This window comes from Schistocerca nitens, chromosome 4 (genome assembly GCF_023898315.1).
Source record: "Schistocerca nitens isolate TAMUIC-IGC-003100 chromosome 4, iqSchNite1.1, whole genome shotgun sequence".
NCBI classification, from domain to species: Eukaryota; Metazoa; Arthropoda; class Insecta; order Orthoptera; family Acrididae; genus Schistocerca; species Schistocerca nitens.
The window spans coordinates 521,222,345-521,244,195 of NC_064617.1; the positions used below are offsets into that span (position 1 = coordinate 521,222,345).

At 40.8% G+C, this 21,851-nt stretch overlaps 1 protein-coding gene across 1 annotated transcript in view; it reads left to right on the forward strand.

Annotated features, from left to right (window-relative positions):
- Positions 1-3,297: 3,297 nt before the first annotated feature.
- LOC126252428 (uncharacterized) overlaps positions 3,298-21,851 on the forward strand; it is a 42,533-nt gene continuing 23,979 nt past the window's right edge. The window contains exon 1 of the mRNA XM_049953319.1: positions 3,298-3,410. Coding sequence (XP_049809276.1) covers positions 3,378-3,410 — 33 coding nt within the window. The 5' untranslated portion in view covers positions 3,298-3,377. The remainder of the gene's footprint in view (positions 3,411-21,851) is intronic.

The following is a 21,851-nucleotide window of genomic DNA, read 5'->3' on the forward strand; positions in this document are numbered from 1 at the left end:
TATATAATGGTAAGACAGAGATTCAGGAACCAGGTTATAAATTGTAAGACATTTCCAGGGGCAGATGTGGACTCTGACCACAATCTGTTGGTTATGAACTGTAGATTAAAACTGAAGAAACTGCAAAAAGGTGGGACATTGAGGAGATGGGACCTGGATAAACTGAAAGAACCAGAGGTTGTTGAAAGCTTCAGGGAGAGCATTAGGGAATGATTGACAAGAATGGGGGAAAGAAATACAGTAGAAGAAGAATGGGTAGCTTTGATAGACGAAATAGTGAAGATAGGAGAGGATCAAGTAGGTAAAAAGACGAAGGCTAGTAGAGATCCTTGGACAACAGAAGAGATATTGAATTTAATTGATGAAAGGAGAAAATACAAAAATGCAGTAAATGTAGCAGGTAAAAAGGAATACAAATGTCTCAAAAATGAGATCGGCAGGAAGCGCAAAATGACTAAGCAGGGATGGCTAGAGGACAAATGTAAGGATGTAGAGGTGCGTATCACTGGGGTAAGGAAAATCCACAAAACAGGAAAATTAAAGAGACCTTTGGAGAAAAGAGAACGACTTGCATGAATATCAAGAGCTCAGATGGAAACCCAGTACTAAGCAAAGTAGGGAAAGCAGAAAGGTGGAAGGAGTATATAGAGGGTCTATAAGAGGGCGATGTTCTTGAGGACAATATTATAGAAATGGAAGAGAATGTAGATGAAGATGAAATAGGAGATGTGATACTGCGTGAAGAGTTTGACAGAGCACTGAAAGACCTAAGTCAAAACAAGGCCCCGGGAGTAGACAACATCCCATTAGAACTAATGACAGCCTTGGGAGAGCCAGGCCTAACAAAACTCTACCATCTAGTGAGCAAGATGTATGAGACAGGCAAAATACCCTCAGACTTCAAGAAGAATATGATAATTCCAATCCCAAAGAGAGCAAGTGTTAACCGATGTGACAATTATGGAACTATCAGTTTAATAAGCCATGAATGCAAAATACTAACACGAAGTCTTTATAGATATATGGTAAAACTGGTAGAAGCCAACCTCGGGGAATATCAGTTTGGATTCCGTAGAAATGTTGGAACACGTGAGGCAATACTGACCCTACTACTAATCTTAGAAAATAGATTAAGGAAAGGCAAACCTGCGTTTCTAGCATTTGTAGACTTAGAGAAAGCATTTGACAATGTTGACTGGAATACTCTCTTTCAAATTCTGAAGGTGGCAGGGAGCGAAAGGCTATTTACAATTTGTACAAAAACCAGATGGCAGTTATGAGGGTCGAGGGGCATGAAAGGGAAGCAGTGGTTGGGAATAGAGTGAGACAGGATTGTAGCCTATCCCCTATGTTATTCAGTCTGTGCATTGAGCAAGCAGTAAAGGAAACAAAAGAAAAATTCGGAGTAGGTATTAAAATCCATGGAGAAGAAATAAAAACTTTGAGGTTCGCCGATGACATTGTAATTCTGTCAGAGACAGCAAAGGACCTGGAAGAGCAGTTGAAAGGAATGGACAGTGTCTTGAAAGGAGGATATAAGATGAACATCAACAAAAGCAAAACAAGGATAATGGAATTTAGTCGAATTAAATTGGGTGATGCTGCAGGAATTAGATTAGGAAATGAGACACTTAAAGTAGTTAAGGAGTTTTACTATTTGGGGAGCAAAATAACTGATGATGGTCGAAGTAGAGAGGATATAAAATGTAGACTGGCAATGGCAAGGAAAGCATTTCTGAAGAAGAGAAATTTGTTAAAATCGAGTATAGATTTAAGTGTCAGGAAGTAGTTTCTGAAAGTATTTGTATGGAGTGTAGCCATGTATGGAAGTGAAATGTGGATGATAAATAGAGACAAGAAGAGAATAGTAGCTTTCAAAATGTTCTGCTACAGAAGAATGCTGAAGATTATATGGGTAGATCACATAAGTAATGAGAAGGCATTGAATAGAATTGGGGAGAAGAGAAATTTGTGGTACAACTTGACTAGAAGAAGGGATCGGCTGGTAGGGCATATTCTGAGGCCTCAATATAGTATTGGAGGGCAGCGTGGAGGGTAAAAATTGTAGAGCGAGACCAAGAGATGAATACACTAAACAGATTCAGAAGGACGTACGTTGCAGTAGGTACTGTGGGATGAAGAAGCTTGCACAGGATAGAGTAGCATGGAGAGCTGCATCAAACCAGTCTCTGGACTGAAGACCACAACAACAACAACAACAATTTTGTTGTATTATTTATAGCATGCTTTCAACTCTTGTCTAATGACAGTCATTATAAATAATTGAAGTCCTTTTTTTCTTATTCTTCAATATTTTGATCTCAAATGTTTATCATGCTTCTTCCTCTATCCCTTCAAATTCAGTTGTCTAAAAGTATACTAGTTTCAACATCTTGATCAAACACTGAAGAAAGAATAAGAAGTTTAATTGAGCTGGTTTGAAAACAAATTTTTCCTGTTATTTTTAATAATTTTCTGTCATCAACCTGAATCAGGATTACATCGCATATTAATTTAATTCAGTATCAGACTTACTGCAGTTTTGTTGTTGGCTGATGTAACCACACAAACTGTTTATTATCAGTGATATAACCCTATCACTATAAGGAATTGTCGAGATTACGAGGTTCTGTTCTTGTTTGATTTCACACATATTAATTACCTTTACTCAGCTTTATATTGAAAAGATAAACATTTTCGAAATATAAATTTGAAGTTTTATAAAGTTAGTTTTTCATGCATTATTTGCACTTACATTTCTACTGAAAGTGATATGATCTACAAAGGCAAAAGAATCCTTCTAATATAAAAAAAGAAATAACAGACATGCTACACTTCTTGTAAAATAAGTTTTAATGAAAACAGAATGGACATTAAATCTTACTGGTTGTGTTACAGACAAGAATTAATTATTAGAAACATATTTCTGAAAGTTGTAACATCTGTTTTGCCCTCCTTTTGAGTAATGATCAAGAAGAATTATATATTTTCATTGTTTGCCTACACTGACAATTCTTGCTGTCCTCAAATAGTGGAAACAGTTTGCTGATAGTATTGCTTATAGATAATGCCTTGTGGTGCAATCTTATTTTGCATTCACAGCTGTATATTTCCTTATTCTAGGGCAGCATGAAATATTTATGTTCATCATATATTCATCACATTATGTAACTGGATTTCTTGATTAAACACTTCTTATCTGTATGTGTGTGTGTGTGTGTGTGTGTGTGTGTGTGTGTGTGTGTGTGTTTGTATGACAGAGAGAGTGTGTTCTCAATATGCAAAAAAGTATGAGAGGGGCTATTTATTCACTCAGTAGTATATCAGATGTTTTGTGTGCAGCTGTAGTGTGAAATAGGACCAGCTTGTTTTCCAATATGCAGTGCCTGTTTTGGACAGTTGTTTCTTTGGTAATTACTATCAAGTATTAGCTTATCTGAAAGTCATTTACACTCTCTCGTTCCCCTGTAACTCAGTAGTTTCACACATGTAATGAAAAGAGTATCTTGTTAATGCAATAACTACACTGTGTCCCTGTTAACACCTCTAACTAAAACAGGTTTAATCACTTACTTTGCATAAAACTCCAAATCACTTAAAGATTAAGATGGTGGTTTGTACAGTTTAACTTCCTGTTTCTTTAATGACCCATCTAGTGTGGAAATACAGGTATACTAAATAAAGTATACTTAAAAAATGTGAACATGACACAAAGAACTTCAGCAAGTCTCTGACATCCGTCAAGAAATTGGATATATCATACATATTCAAAAGAAATTGACATTAGTACATGATTATCTGTGCTTTCTGCAATGGATTGGAGATTTCTATTAAATGCAAGACAAGTAGCAGTTATAATTGTTTACATGTCTTTGTTTCATTAACTCATAGATAAATGCTGTTCTATTAGAAATGTAAATGTACTCATGTAGATATTTAGCTAGCAATATGAGGTGAAAAATGTCCATAGAATGTAACTGAGGAAGAAGCAGAAGTAGCAGCATTCTAGATATTTCCCTGTGTCAAGTATAACCTGAGTGAACACAACACCTACAGCAGTTTATCAGTCATTACTAATGCAATTCTAAAAGAGTTGAATTTTGGGAAAATATTTCTTGATATATTCAATATCCCTGAAGGTTCTCCTTCACTCTGAGATCTACAGAATTAATTAACTAATAATGTACACAGAAGCACTGTAAATTTTTTTTTCTGTCACTTATACTGTGTCACATTGTGTAGTTTCTTCATATTTAATATTACCTGTTCCCTTCACAGTTCAGTTTTGCGCACACATACAGTCTTATTGTTGTCACTGCCTAAGAGTCATCCATATTTTTTCTGTTGCTTTATGTCTCATGGTGTCTTTCTTACTGTGGACGTGTAACATATGTAGAGTCAACTTCTAATTTTACTCTTCTTTTTTTAGTATTAAGTTTGCTAACTGATTAGGAGGGCACTGATAATTTTAACAAGAAGGCGGGAGGGGGGAAGCTTAAAATCAGCTCATAACTTTTATTTACCTAAGAAATTGTAGTGTGTAAACAACTTGTCTCCAACAAACTAAATTTAGACATAACTGATGATAGATTAAATGAGAACACAATGTCTAAAAACATCATTTTTTAGGTTGGGTAAGACAACTGGTATGCTCCTATCAAGTTCTAGCCTCATCAATATAAAGAAAAGCAGAGACTGCTACTCACCATAAAGATTGAATTGCAAACAAGCACAACAAAAATACTGTTAAACACTACAGCTTTCGGCAAGAGCCTTCTCCAGTAAATAAAGCACACAAACATTCACTCAAATAAGCACCCCAGGTCCCTTACTACGAACACCAACCTTTCGGGAGAGTAAATGACAGCCATACACAGTTCAGAAACAGATCCTGGCCTAATTATTCTCCCTGCAGACAAAGGCTCCACCACCGTATGGTGAGTCACAGAGACTACTTGGCAGCAGGCCTCTGCCAGTTGTCTGACTCGTCCACCTATAAACTCTGCCTTAGTGATTCTATCCTAGAGTCCAACAAAATCTTCAGTCCCTTATTAAAGTCTGAGACTCTTCCCTGAACCTCTTCCCTGAATCCATTTCCCTCTACAGCTCTATGACACCTGCCCACCCAACTTATACATACTCCCCAAAATTCAGGCAAACTCAACCAACTTTATAGCTGGTTATTGTTCCTGCATTGAAACGATTTTGGCACTCATTGACCAACACCTCCAACAGATTGTCTATAATCTATCTTCCCACATCAGAGATACCAGCCATTTTCTTCTTTGATTCTCCACCATTTCCACCCCTTTTCCTCCTGGTTCCCTACTGGTCACTGTCAATGCCACTTCCCTGAACAGCAACATCCCTCATGTTCATGGTCTTGCCACAACTGAACACTACCTTTCCCAATGTCCTTCAGTCTCTAAACCCACCTATATAACTTTATCCTAGCACACAACTTCTTCTCCTCAGAAGAGAAGATATACAAACAAATCCTTGGCATTGCCATGGGCAACCGCATGGGACCCTCCTATGCTAATCTGTTTATGGGCCATCTAGGGAAAACCTGCCTCCTAAAACCCCAAATGGCTGGTCTGGTTAAGTTTCATTGATGGTATCATCTTGATCTGGACTCACGGCCAAGACACCCTATCCTCATTCTTTCACAACCTCAACACCTTCTCTCCCATCCGCTTCACATGGTTTTCCTGCCCTCCTTCCAAGATGTTGGCTTCCTCCTCTCTGATGTCTCCATCCACACCTCTGTCCACACCAACCACCCACAATATCTGTATTTTGACAGCTTCCATCCCTTCAATACCAAAAAATTCCTCCCACACAGCCATGCCATTTGGGGATGGCATATGTACAGTAACAAGAACTCTGTTTCCCAGCATGCTGAAGGTCTCACCAAGGCCTTCACAGAAAGTCACTATCCAACAGACCTTGTATGCAAACAGATTTCCAGGGCCATTTCCCTACACACCCCAAACTCTCTCACCATCCTCAAGAGCCAGCTACAAAAGAGTGCCCCCTTTGTCACCCAATACCAACCCAGACTGGAACAACTGAACCACACTAATCATTAGGACTTTGATTATCTATCATCATGCCCTGAAATGAGGGATATCATACTCGAGATCCTTTCCACCCCTCCTAAAGTGGTGTCCCATTATCCACCCAACCTCTGCAACACCCTATTCCATTCCTGTGTCACACCCAATCCCACCCCCTTGCACAAGGATCCCAGGTACAAGACCTGCCCTATCTGCCCACCCAGCAATTCCTATTCCAGTCCTGTCAGAGGCTTTTTGTATTCCATCAAAGGTCAGGCCACCTGTGAAAGCAGCCCTGTTGTATATCAGTTCTGCTGCAACCATTGCAGAGCCTTTTATGTTGGTATGGCTACCAGCCAACTGTCCACCAAGATGAATGCCACCACTGAACCGTGACCAAGAGCGAAGTAGGCCAGCCTGTTGCACAACACGCAGCTGAACATAATGTGGTTTATTTCAATGACTTTTTCACAACCCAGACCATCTGACTCCTACCCTCCACCACCAGCTTTTCTGAACTGTGCAAATTGTAGTTATCTCCGCTCTCAAAATTATTCCAGCCTCAACCTATGGTAACCCACTTTCCCACACCATCCAATAACAGTTTGCCCCCGTTTGCCCCTCCTTCCTCTTCACATTCCCCAACCCTCTTCAAGTGCCTCACTCTGGCAATGTATCCACTTGTCCTTTTCCTTCCCTGCTTCTCTCCTTTTACACTCCCCCTTTTTTTCTCTACAGCCCACCTCCCAAAGCTATGCCTGGCAGTCTCTAGTCCCTGCATGACCCACCAGACAGTGTTCTACTCTCCCCCACCCATATTCTGCTATCCATCCCCATTCCCCAGCCCACTTCAGACTGCTGATCATGTGACAGTTGAGTTCCAGTTGGAGCTGGTGGTGGTAGTGGCCATGTGTGAGTGAAGTGTGCTTACTTATGTGAAGGTGTGTGTGTGTTTTCCTTGCTGAAGAAGGCTTTGGCTAAAAGCTATAATGCGTAACAATGTTTTTGTTGTGCCTTTCTGCAATTCAATGGTCATTTTATGGTGAGTAGTAATCTACCTTTTTCAAAAATATTGTGATAATGATAGATTGCTACTCATCATATAACAGGGATGCTGAGTCAAAGGCAGGCACAACAAAAATGTTATTAAACACATAAGCTTTGGGACAGAAGGCATTCTCCAAAGCAGACAAAACACACACACACACTGCTGCAGCCAGACACATTGATCATGTTTGTGTGAGCTCCATTTGCATGAATTTGTGTGCGTATGTTTATTTTGGAGGCCTTCTGGCCTAAAGCTCACGTGTTTAGTAGTCTTTTTGGTGTACCTGTCCCCTGCGACTCAGCATCTCCGTTACAAAGTGAATAGCAATCCATTCTTTTCATAATACTGTCATTATTCCATCCTCTATTTTCCATTGTTTAATCTATCTTTACCCTAATATATAGCAAATATACTGACTTGCAGATAGGCACAACAAAAAGCCTGTCACAAATAAAGCTTTCAGCCAACAAGGCCTACATCATAAATAGATGACAGACACACACACACACACACACACACACACACACACACACACACACACACACACGTAAACACAACTCACACACACATAATTGCAGTCTCAGACAACTGTAGTCATGCTGCAAGCAGCAGCACGAGTGCACGATGGGAGTGGCAAGTGGGCAGTGGTAAGAAGGAGGCTGGGGCACGGAGGGGGAGAGATAGTAGGATAGGTGTGGCAGACCGTGCAGTGCTGCTGGGGAGTGCCTAGAGGCGAGGTGGAGAGAGGGTAGGGCAGCTATGTGCCATTGGGAGGTTAGGCGGAGGGCAGGAGAGAGATTTGGCGGGGGGAGGGGAGGGGTAATGGGAAAGGAGAGAAATAAAAAGGCTGAGTGTGATGGTGGGATGAGGGCTGTATAGTGCTGGAATGGGAACAGGGAGGCTAGATAGGTGAGGTCAATGACTGACAAAGGTCAAGGCAAGGAGGGTTACGGGAATGTAGAATATATTTGCAGGGAAAGGTCCCACCTGTGCATTTAGGAAAAGCTGGTGTTGGTGAGAAGGATCCATATGACACAGGTTGTGAAACAGTCATTGAAATGAATGATGTCACATTTAGCAGTGTGCTCAGCAACTGGGTGGTCCACTTGTTTCTTGGCCACAGTTCGTTGGTGCCCATTCATGTGGACGTACAGCATGCTGGTTGTCATGCCCACATAGAATGCAGCACAGTGGTTGCAGCTTAGCTTGTAGATCACATGACTAGCTTCACAGGTAGCCCTGCCTTTGATAGGATAGGTGATGTTTGTGACCGGACTGGAGTAGGTGGTGGTGGGAGGATATATGTGACAGGTCTTGCATCTAGGTCTATTTCAGGGGTATGAGCCATGGGGTAAGGGGTTGGGAGCAGGGGTTGTGTAGAGATGGATGAGTACATTGTGTAGGTTTGCTGGACAGCGAAATACAATTGTGGGAGGGGTGGGAAGGATACTGGATAGGACATTTCTCATTTCAGGACACAACGAGAGGTAGTTGAAACCCTGGCAGAAAATGTAATTCAGTTGCTCCAGTCCTGGGTGGTACTGAGTTACAAGGTGAATGGTCTGAGACTGGATGGTGGCAATTTGGGAGGTGCTGGGAGACTGAAAAGATAAGTCACAGGAGGTTTGTTTTTGTACAAGCTTGGGAGGATAATTAAGGTCTGGTGAAGGTTCCAGTGAGACCCTCAGTATATTTCGAGAGGGACTGCTTGTCACTGCAAATGCGGTGATCATGCGTGGCTAGGCTGTATGGAGGGGACTTCTTGGTATGGAATATGTGGCAGTTGTTGAAGTCAAGGTATTTCTGGTGTTTCCTAGGTTTGATATAGACGGAGGTACTGATAGCCATTTTTCAGGTGGAGGTAAACATCTAGGAAGGTGGCTTGTTGGGTTGAGTAGGACCAGGTGAAGCAAATGGGGGAAAAGTTGTTGAGGTTCTGGAGGAATGTGGATAGGGTGTCCTCACCCTCAACCCAGATTTCAAAGATGTCATCAATGAATCTGAACCAGGTGAGGGGTTTAGGATTCTTGGTGTATAGGAAGGATTCCTCTAGATGGCCCATGAATAGGTTGGCATAGGATGGTGCCATGTGGGTCCCCATAGCCATACCTGGAATTTGTTTATAGATAATGCCTTCAAAGTAGAAGTAATTGTGGGTGAGGATATAGTTAATCATGGCTATTAGGAAGGAGCTTGTCAGTTTGGAATCTGTCGGGCATTGGGAAAGGTAGTGTTCAATAGCGATAAGGCCATGGGCATTAGGGATGTTGATTAAAGGCAGGTGGCATCAACAGTGATGAGCAGGGCACTGTTTAGTAAAGGTACAGGAACTGTGGAGAGTCGGTGGAGGAAATGGTTGGTATCTTATATATAGGAGAGTAGGTTCTGGGTAATAGGTTGAAGGTGTTGATCTACTAGAGCAGATTCTCTCAGTGGGGGCACAGTAACCAGCCACAAAGGGGAGCGTCCTGGATGGTTGGGTTTACAGACTTTAGGAAGCATGTAGAAGGTAGGAGTGCGGAGAGTGGTAGGAGTGAGCAGAGAGGTGGACTCCGGGTAGAGCTTCTGGGGTGGGCCTAGGATCTGGGAGTGACTCGAGATCCTGCTGGATTTCTGGAATGGGGCCACTGTGACAAGGTTTGTGGGTGGATGTACCCGACAGCTGGTGGAGTCCTTCTGCCAGGTAATCCTTGTGGTTCAAAACAACAGTGGTGGAGCATATGTCTGCAGGTAGGATTATAAGGCATGATCAGTTTTTAGATGGTGGACTGTGAATCTTTTTGTGGATGTAACGTTAGTTTGCATGTTCAGGGATTTGGGAAATGATGGTGAGACAAGGTTCGAGGTTAAGAAATTCTGGAAAGTTAATGGGGGGCGATTTGGTGGCAGTGGTGGTGGATTCATGAATGAGCTCAGTTAGGCAGGGTTCAACACTGATCTTTAGTTGAGTCTGGTTGGTGGGTTGGAGCTGAAAAAGTCTTTCCACTGTAGCGACCAGGAGAAGGAGAGAAGGTCTTTAACAAGTCATGGTTGAATTTGGGATTGGAGCAAAAGGTAAAGCCTTTGGAAAAGACTAATGTTTCTGTGGGGCTAAGTCTTCTGCAGGAAAGGTTCATGACAGTGTTTAGGGTCTGTTTAGGTTCTGGATTTTGTGTGGTGGTGGGAGTTTTTGAGGGTGGAGTAAATTCAGTAGGTCAGTGAGAAAGGGTTTGTCAGCTATGAGGGGACGGGGAGGAGATTTGGAGGTTGTACAGAGGTGGTGGACAGTGGTACTCCAAGGTGGAGTAGGAAGTGAACAGGGTGGAGAGCTTTTTGAGATGGTGTTGTGCATGTTGCTTTAGTTCATAGAGGGCAAGAGTTTCAATGTGTGTTAGGGGTTCCATGAATTAGGATTGCATAGCAGGAGAATTTTGCAGAGGGAGAGAAGGTACTGCAAGGAGGTTTGGGCTTGGTTGATATGGTTTTGCAGGACTGTGTTGGTGAGGGCTAAGTATTGGCAGAATCTGAACAGATGGAGGTCATTGTGGAAGGAGGGGTGGCAGTTGAGGTAAGGCCATTTTGGGGGATTCCATGATCCAAGCAACAACACAGGAATAGTACGTGGTACTGGGTTCTGGGTAGGGATAAGGAAACTTGTCTGTATTGATGCAGTTACATTCCATCCCGGATTTTCCATTGTGTGATTTTTCCCTAATAGTGTTGATGTTCCAACCTGGTGTTTCCATTGTTTAAGATTTAGTCTCATTCATGCAGTTATTTCAAGTTTCAAACATTTACTCCATAACAAGCAGCTGTTTGAATTAGTTTCCCCTTTTTGAAATGAGAAATATGAAAGTTGCCTTTATAATAATCCATCTCACAAGCGAACACCACATTCAACAGTGGTCAGATTTGGTGTGGTTAAATTAAATGTTATTTTATTCTAAATTATTACATTGTGTGTAGCATATGTAGTTATAACACAGGTCATAAAAAATGAAAAACACATAGGATCAATTATTTCCTAAGGAGCAACCATTTAGATTACACTATATAGCACTATTGATTACAAATAACAATATATACAAATTTAATATAGTAGGTACTCTACACACTTTCCACATCACTGATTCTATCATGCAGAGTGACACACGAAATTCAGAAAACTCTGGAGAAAAATGCAAGTGGGATATGTGCTCTGAACAAATCATTTAAAAAACTGAGGATAGGACATGGCTACTCAAACAGAAACTGGTTGAGGAGTCTGACAAGCTCAAACAGTGTCAGAGACGCAATAACCTCAGACTGTTTGGGTTTCCAGAGAATAGTAGAGGGGATACAGACAAATTAATGATTAATCTTGTCTGTGAGAAGATAGGCCTGCAGGTGACACTGAATGACATTGACAGAAGTCATAGAGTGGGATGTAGCACACCAGGATCTATAAAGTGTTGGTCAATGATAGTGAAGTTCATGTTGAACAGGAAAAGGTCTGAAACATTCAGAGTGAAGAAGGAACTCATTAAATCAGAGTCCTCACCTCTGATAGATGAAACATTTAGAACAACACAATTTCAAGATTTGGCCTATAAAACATATTGACAAATGATGGCAGGATAATGGTGAAGATACAAAATGGAAAAAGATCATTTTGCAATGTACATGAACTCAAAGACCTATGCTTTATGAGCTGAGAACATGTAAACACTTGCTGCCACTAGTTTTGTGTTTATATTGTTACTGAAAATTGCAGTTAGCCTTAACTCAACTAATATGTTAACTGTTTTGATTTACTTCATTATTAATTCCTGTTTTTGTTTCTTATTTACTTTGTCAATTATTGTACCATATTAGTCATACTTCCATTTTTATTTAGCAGTTTATTATCATATTGTTTTTGTTACTCATTATTAGTGCCATTGATAGAATACTCTGCTTTATTCCATTTATTTTGCTTTCAGTACTGTTCCAGACAGATTATGATAACTCCGTTTAGTGAGTTTCTTTTCCTGTCATCACTTGGCTGTTTAATAACTACTGTAAACCCCACTGCCCTTTGCCACAGGACTTCCTCCACCTTGAATATACCTGCCACTGTCACTTCCTGGAACCTGCACTTTCCCACCTTAGCATGTTTCCTTATTCTTTGTTCCCTCACCAGCACTGCCTCAGAGATGCAGTTATCCATCACCAGCATCATCACGCATTCTGCACTTGAATGTGCTAAGCTCCATGTTGTGCATGTAATCTCTGCCAGTTCATCTTAATAAGTTCTGTCATATATTTTGGGACATAAACATCCACGTAATACTTCTTTTAGAGACCTCGCTCACACCAGGTATTCCCACAAGTTCAGTAAATATAGATGGTTACATCTTCCTAACACATGACAGATGAAGCAGAGAGGGGTGGGGGGGTGGGGGGTCAGAGTAGGGGTGTACATACACTCTGATTTATCACCTGTTGCGCTGCACACTTTCAACTGTAATGAAGATAAACAAGTAGAATAGAGATCAAATCCCTTAAAAGAAAGTGCCTAATATGTGTACTCTACAAACTTTGTAAAGTAGAAGGGTTTGTTTGCTTCAAAACTACCCTTTCAAATCTCAAACTGACATATGAGCATATAATTATAGCTGATCACATTAACATAAATTTTCTATACAATAGCGTTTCCAGTGTTACATTTAAGCGGATGCTTTCTTCTTCAAATGCATTGCTGCATCAGCTTGTTCTTTCCCATCATATGACAGTAGCAAGCCTGGTTGTAGGGGTGGGCAAACCAGGATATCTGTCCCGGGTGGCAATTTCAGGGACACCAAATTCATACACCTTGTTTCTCAAAGTGCCTAGTATCCAGCAGACACTGGTCTATCAATTAGTTATATGATTTAAATGCATCCCATTTGGTTTTTGAATATTTTTAACACATTCTAAGTTGATTAATGAATGAATCATAAGAAGATTTTTGAATGCAGGTGTAGTGTACATGATGTCTCTACCAGGGGGATCCCTATTGCATCTAAAAATAAAAACTTCCCCGTAGACAAAGGGAGATGGGGCTATACGAGCTGAGCCAAATAAACCTGAATGACCAAATGCGAATCACTGTTGCCTGGGTGTGCAAATTATCACCAGTGTTATAATTATTAGCAAAATCCATAGATTCGGACTACCAGAGTGGAAATAAACAACTGGCAGGAATAACAGGTAAGAAAGATTACATATTATCTCCTTGGCGTATCCAATAAAATGAAACAATACCAGAGAAGGAAAGTTGCTACTCACCATATAGCGGAGATGCTGAGTCGTGATAGGCACAACAAAAGGATTCACACAATTATAGCTTTCGGCCATTAAGGCCTTTGTCAGCAATAGACACACATACACACACACACACACACACACACACACACACACACACACACAAACGCAACTTGCACACAAGTCTGCAGTCTCAGAGAGCTGAAACCACACTGCAAACAGCAGCACCATTGCATGATGGGAGTGGCAACTGGGTGGGGTTAGGAGGAGGCTGGGGCAGGGAGGGGAGGGGGAGGGATAGTATGGTGGGAGTGGTGGTCAGTGAAGTGTTGCAGTTTAGACGGAGGGCAGGAGAGAAGGTACGGAGGAGGCGGGGGTAAATAGCGGAAAGGAGAGAAATAAAAAGAAGAAATTAAAAGACTGGGTGTGATGGTGAAATGATGGCTATATAGTGCTGGAATTGGAATAGGGAGGGGGCTGGATGGGTGAGGACAGTGACTAACGAAGGTTGAGGCCAGGAGGGTTACAGGAACGTAGGATGTATTGCACGGAAAGTTCCCACCTGCGCAATTCAGAAAAGCTGGTGTTGGTGGGAAGGATCCATATGGCACAGGCTGTGAAGCAGTCATTGAAATGAGGGATATCATGTTTGGCAACACATTCAGCAACAGGGTGGTCCACTTGTTTTTTGGCCACAGTTTGTAGGTAGCCATTCATGTGGACAGACAGCTTGTTGGTTGTCATGTGTACATAGAATGCAGCACAGCGGTTGCAGCTTAGCTTGTAAATCACATGACTGGTTTCACAGGTAGCCCTGCCTTCGATGGGATAGGTGGTGTTAGAGACTGGACTGGAGAAGGTGGTGGTAGGTTCAAATGGTTGGCTCTGAGCACTATGGGACTCAACATCTTAGGTCATAAGTCCCCTAGAACTTAGAACTACTTAAACCCAACTAACCTAAGGACATTACACACACCCATGCCCGAGGCGGGATTCGAACCCGCGACCGTAGCAGTCCCGCGGCTCCGGACTGCAGCGCCAGAACCGCTAGACCACCGCGGCCGGCTGGTGGTAGGAGGATGTACGGGTCAGGTCTTGCATCTAGATCTATTACAGTGGTATGAGCCATGAGGTAAAGGATTGGGAGCAGGGGTTGTGTAAGGATGGACGAGTATATTGTGTAGGTTCAGTGGATGGCAGAATACCATGGTAGGAGGGGTGGGAAGGTTAGTGGGTACGACATTTCTCATTGCAGGACATGACGAGAGTAATCAAAACCCTGGCGGATAATGTAATTCAGTTGCTCCAGTCCCGGATGGTACTGACTTACGAGGGTGGCCAGACTGTAGGACTTTGGGAGGTGGTGGGAGACTGGAAAGATAAGGCATGAGAGATTTGTTTTTGTACAAGGATGTGAGGATAATTACGGTCAGTGAAGGCTTCAGTGAGACCGTCAGTATATTTAGAGAGGGACTGCTCATCACTGCAGATGTGATGACCATGGATGGCTAGGCTGTATGGAAGGGACTTCTTGGTATGGAATGGGTGGCAGCTGTCAAAGTGGAGGTATTGCTGGTGGTTAGTAGGTTTGATATGGACCATCCTATGCTAACCTATTCATGGACCATCTAGAGGAATCCTTCTGTGCAGATGTTATCCCAGGCTGTCACTTGTATTTTGAGTCCCATCACTTCACCAAGTGTCACATGCTGCCAGGTGATGTGCTGCCTGTGGCGACAGGCTGATAGCCTACCTTAGCAGCTTCATGCAGCTGAGTAAAGCTTTTGCTGCTCTGAACACCTTCATGACTGTTGAAGTTTAAGCTTTTCATTGTGTTGTCTAACTCCAGGTTCTACTGAGTTACTCACCCATATTCTTAAAACCCAAGTCACATTGTGTACTAAGTGAGAACTCAAAATTCCCCCCCCCCCCCCCCTGGCCCACCAACCTTTTAGACTTTTCCCCCAACAGGATTTCATGAGGTGTGCATCAAGAGGATTCGTGCACTAATGAGCTCATTATATTTTCAAAATCAGCTACATTCAGGGTGACAATTATTGAACTATATGAAAATGTATATTAGTTGCAAACTACAGCGGTGTAGACTTAATTCAGCATGTAAACGTCACTACAGATATTCAGATTTAGGTTATGAAATGTTCAATATGCCTGCCATCCTTGGCAATGATCTTGCACAGACAAATAGCAAAATTCTGCATGACCTGCTGAAGTGTCAGAACAGGCTGAAAGCAGTAATCTGAATGCTGCACAGTTAAATACATTCTTCACTGAGAAGGTGCAAGAAATAATACAGGTGATTGGCCCTTCCAATATAGCCACTGACCATAAATACTACCTGAGAAACACCACAAAGCCTGAAAGTACATTTAGCTTTAAACTGGTCAAGGTACAGGATGTTACTAATATACTGAGGAAAATGAAGATCAGTTTTAGTAATGACGTTTATGGTTTAAGTTCAGCCATGTTAAAGTGTGATTCAGTTCAACTGCCAGAATTGATAACACATGTAGTAAATATATGTATTTTGGAGGCTCAGTTCCCAAAGGCACTAAAGTTTGTTAAAGTCACTCCAGTACACAAAAGAGGCAGCCTCTCAGGTTGTGATAATTTTAGGCCTGTTTCAATTGTGCCAATCTTGTCTAAAGTGATAGAAGCTATATTAAATAATCAAATAGTAAAATACTTTGAAGAAAACAAAATCTTCACTGATTGTCAATTTGGCTTCAGATCAGGGTTAGGAACTGTTAAATCTGCCTTATCACTTTTAACACAGTGTGTGAAGCAACTAGAAAGCAAGCTAGTGGTTCAGAATAAACTCTTTGATTTATCAAAAGCTTTCGACACTGTGTCTCATGAAATCTTATTGAACAAACTGCAATTCTATGGCTTTACAGGAAGTGCTCTGGAATTGATAAAATCTTATCTAAGTAATAGAGTGCAGAAGGTGGTTTTTAATGGTGCAGAATCAGATTACTTACCTGTGGGCATGGGCGTCCCCACAAGGTTCTGTACTTGGCCCAATTCTATTTATTATTTATATGAATGACTTACCATGTAACATAGTTGAGCCATCAACTAGGACTTACTTATTTGCAGATGATCTTGCAGTCTGTATAACTGCAGAAACAGCACAGGGAATCTCAATTGATTCAAAATTATCCTGGGGTAGCCATATAGAAAAAGTGGGAAGCAGCATTAGCAAAGGAATATTTGCTCTAAGGAAGCTGCGTCTTTGTGTAAACATGCCAGTACTTAAAATGGTTTATTTTGCTTGCTTTAATACAGTCACATTTTCTATGGTACAATACTGTGGGGACATCAAAGCAAGGCAGCTAATGTCTTCAAACTACAAAAGAAGGCAATAAGACTGATATGTAGCTTGGCACCCAGAGCTCACTGTAGGCCAAGATTTAAAAAATTACAGATTATGACCCTGCCGTCTATATTTACACTACAGTGTGTAATGCATATTAAGGAAAACTATCCGAGTTATCAACAGTATGACATGCGACATAATTATAACACAAGAAACAACCAGGACCTAGTTTCTTTCCGATGTAACTATAAAAAAACACAAAAGTGCTTCTTATACAAGTCCACAAATTTTTTTAATGCCAAACCCCAACATATCAGGGATCTTCCAATTCAACAATTCAAAAAAAAAAGTAAAAGAATTTCTTCTTGAGCTCAGCATTTATGAAACTGATGAATTTTTAAGGGAGGCAAAGAATATGGTATGACTACACTTTTTTATCAGTTTTTATATGCTTCTATGTATGAGTAAGTCTGTAATTGGCTAAATTTACCATGCAATATCAATTTGTACCAGAAGTTTCTCTAGTTTGTTTTTGTGTGAAGGTACCATAATTATTTGTTTAATATTTATATTGTGTAATATTTTTCTTGTTTTTGTAATTATTTGTGTAACATTTATACTATGTAATATTGACTTTTGTAATGCCTCAGAGGATCTCTGAGGTCTCTACAACAATAAATAATCAATCAATCAATAATCAATCAACCAATCAATCATTGATGCTGCCGATGAGCTCCTGAATGGCTGTTTTCAGCTCAGCAATGGTTTTAGGGTTATTGCTGTACACCTTGTCTTTAATATAGCACCACAAAAAGGAGTCACATCCGTTCAGGTCTCGATAATATAGCAGCCAATTGAACCCCATGCTAGTGGCACCCCAGTGAGTACCCCAGAACCAGAATGCAGCCCCCAAGGTGCTCCTCCAGGACATCAAACACTCTCCTGCTTCGATGGGGTCGATCTCCATCTTGCATGAACCACATCTTGTCGAAGTCACTTTGGATAATGGGGATGAAATCATCTTCCAAAACCTTCACCTGTACATTCAGTAGTCACCATACCATGAAGGAATATCATACGCATTATTCTGCAGCTAGATATGACACACCACACAGTCACCTATTGAGGGTGAAGAGACATCTTGATCATGAAACGTGAATCCTCAGTCCCCCAAACGGACCAATTTTGCATATTGACAAACCCATCCAAATAAAAGTGGGCTTTATTGCTAAACCAAACCATATTCACATCAAAAGTCCAATTCTATTTACAATATTGTTGGTGAAACACAACCACTGTTCCATGGCCCTGGTGCTTAATGGCTGATGGGTTTGAATTTCGTGTGGGAATTGATGGAGATATTCAACAACAATGTCGCAGTACCTCCTTGTTGATTTCCTCCTGTTGTGCAGCTTGTCTGATCAATTTCCTGGTGCTGGATTGAAGCAGAGCATATATCTTCTCAATGTTTTCAGGCATTTTCACTCTTTTTGGTGAAGACCAACATTGCCACCACTGTCCTCATGAACACTACCCATTATCTCAAACTTGTGAGTCAAATTTTTGATTGTTAGCACACTATGACCAGTTGTCTTCAGCTTGAACTCAGTCACAAACTTCCTTTGAGTCACAGTTGGGCTGTTGTTGCTTCATAGTAGGCCTTCACAAGCACTATATACTCAGGCATGCTGTACTGTGACAGTTTCACGTGCAAATGGCCAACAACAAGGGGTGTGCACATGCGCGTACTAATTCCCATCATGCCCCATGGCCATCTGTGAAGTTTAAACATCCTAATGCAAACCGTTCAGAAGTTATGACGATTTTATTTCATATAGTTCAATATGTGTCACCCTGTACTTGACCCACACCCAGTTACTGTCACATTCATAGATAGGTCCATATATTGAATGAGCTGAAACATATGACCACCTGCTTAATAGCTTGTTTGTGCGTCTTTGGAATCAAACATCTCTAATTCTGTATATCAGTGATCTGGCAGTTTGTTGGTAGGTTTATGGAGATATGTGTCATTAGATATCTATGCACAGATCAAGTAATTCGTATAAATAATGGGCCACTGACTTGTGTATGCAGTGACAGCACCCATTAGTGACCCAGATGATTTCTGTAGGATTTAGATCAGGTGAATTTGGTCATTGAGACATCAACATGAGTACACTATAATGCTCCTCAAACCACTGTAGCACTATTCTGGCTCTGAGACAAGGGCAATTACACTGATGAAACATGACATCGCTGTCAGGGTGGACACCAAGCATGAAGGGATGCAGGTGGTTTGCAGCTGGCAGCATGTCTTCAGTTGCCATTACAGGTCCCATGCAAGCACAGCAGAATGTCTCCCATAGCATAATAGTGCTCCCACTAGCCTGCATCAGTTGTGTGGTTCACATTTTGAGCCACAGTTCACCTCAGTGATGGTGTTTGTGGAGACAACCATTGACCGAGTGTAGCAAACATGTGATTCACCCAAAGAGCTGATCAGTGGTTGAATCCCTATGGTCCCAAGCCCACTGCAATTGTAACTGACTATGTAATTGGGTCAACATGTGAACAAGTAGGGGTGATCTGCTACAGAGCTCCATGTTCAACCAATGCATGATGAACGGTGTGCTCCAAAACACATGTGCATGCACCAACATAGTACTCTTTCAGCAGAGATTCCACAGATCATGATCTGTCCTACTTAACAGAGCACACAAGCCTCCAAACCCCATGTTCTGTGAAGAGTCATGGACATCCTACCATTTAGTACCTAATGGTTGTTTCACTGTCCTTCTACCCATTTCATAGATACCCATGACAGCAGCACATGAAAATTCAACCAGGTTAACCATTTTTGAGATATTCACTCACAAGCTTTGCATATAATAATCTGCCCTTTGTCAAAGTCACTTATCTCAACGAATTTACCCATTTGCAGCCCATATCTTTGGTAGGGCGATCCCCCATCTGTGTCTGCTCTGCTTACATACTTTTGTTACCGCGTCATGTGCCTGCAATGCCACCAAGCAGCATCCAACATCACGGTGGGCAGTGGTCATAATGTTTTGCCTTATCAATGAACATTCCATTTAATTATATGTATTTTATTATATGTAGTATGAAAATTCAGAGGCCACTTCTCGGAGTGTGACATGCAATTAGCATAGAACTGACACAGAATTTCAGTGTGGCACTACCTTTTTCATAAAGAAATTTCCTTTCTTATTAGTACACAGCTGGGCTATCTGCACTAGGCAGAAGGAAAGTAACATCTTAACCAAGAAGTTATTTAGGTCTCGGTGCATTCTTTGGAAGTATAAGTTTGTAAACACACACGTTAGTAATGGCAACATTTTTATCTGGGCCTCACCCATTAGTATTACCATGAAATTGTCACATGGCAACTGTGGATACGTTTGTGATTTTGACTCCTAAGCTTTTTAGACTTTCTCTATAGAATCCACTTCTAGCATATATTGCACCCATATTTCCACTCTAGTGCAGTCATTTGTATGTCTCACTGGTTCAATTTTGAGGTCACAGTCCATGATACATAGTAAGGAACTTTTCTCAGCAGCAAGTGACAACATTACAGTTCATTATTTGTAATAGAGTCCCTCACAGAACTGACGACATCATCAAAAAGAATTTACATTCAATTTTTTTCAGTGATTTCCTCTCTCTGATCTCTTGAAAGCATTAAATGACCTAAGGCTGACTGACAGCTGACATTTGTCTTGCAGATTGATACAGTAATTTAAACAAAGTAGTGACATCCTTAAACCACTTAAATGCTATTAAAATTATTCATGTATTCTGAGAACAGTGATAAGACTCAGATAAAAGGATGCCCTATGATGAGAACACTGACAAATCCAACAACAAAGTAAGAGCAATGTTGAATTTCATAAAAAGGAGAAGAGGGGAAAACAATGTAATTTACACTAAACACAAGAATGAAATGATAAACTCATGCATACACACATTCAGTCTCCATTATTACAGTCACTAAAGATGTAAAACCAGTCAGAGGGTTAAAAAATTCTTGTTCATTTGGCATTCATGTAATTCCAGTAACAATAATCAAAAATTTCGCATAGACTGATGTTGAACCCCAATCACTTCTGTGACTTTCCTTTCCAGGAAGGTACCTTCCGGGAGTCACTGAAAATCTAAAAAGTAATTCCTATTTCCAATAAAGTTGATATTAAAGACATAAAAAACTATAGGCTTATCACAACTTTATCCTGCTCCTCTAAAATATTTGAAAAAAGTTGTGCATAAAAAAACTTATGGGCTTCATTGACCGATAAAGTATACTTATTATATATTAAAACAGGTTTAGAAACAACATATCTACAAAAACAACTTCATATTACTGCATTAATATGATGCAAGATCCATTAGATATAAAACAATCCACTACAGGCATATTTCTTCATCTATCAAAGCTTTTGACAACAGTGGATCAAAAAACACTTCTAATAAAAATATAGCAGTATAGTATCAGAGTACTTGCAAACAGATGAATTGGATTATTCCCATGTAATCACACACAGAAGGTCAGATTGAAGTACACTTACAAAAAACTCAATTCAGTAACGTGTGGTGATTATCAATCCAAGAAAATGAATTTTACACTTTGTGAGACTAAGTATCTTAACTCGAGTAGTTATGTTCCACTGTTTACTTGGTATGTAGCTTGATACTGCATGAATATATAAAAAATATGCGTATTGAAATACTGTATTGGTTTTCTGTGCTTATCATCATCACATTAGGAGAAAAACCCACTTTGTTGACTCCAAGTCTTTGAGAGTTCAGCCGGCAGGGGTGGCCAAGCGGTTCTAGGCGCTACAGTCTGGAACCGTACGACCGCTACAGTTGCAGGTTCGAATCCTGCCTCGGGCATGTATGTGTGTGATGTCCTTAGGTTAGTTAGGTTTAGTAGTTCTAAGTTCTAGGGGACTGATGACCCCAGAAGTTAAGTTCCATAGTGCGCAGAGCCATTTGAACCATTTTGAGCCTTCTGGTAATCAAATACATGTTGTCCTTTGTGTGTACAGTAATTTGAACAGTGGAGCATCTGGCACTAGATAATTCTCATTATGTGTTGTCTAGTCACCCACTGAAATTTGACTGTGAAGCACAGATTCTG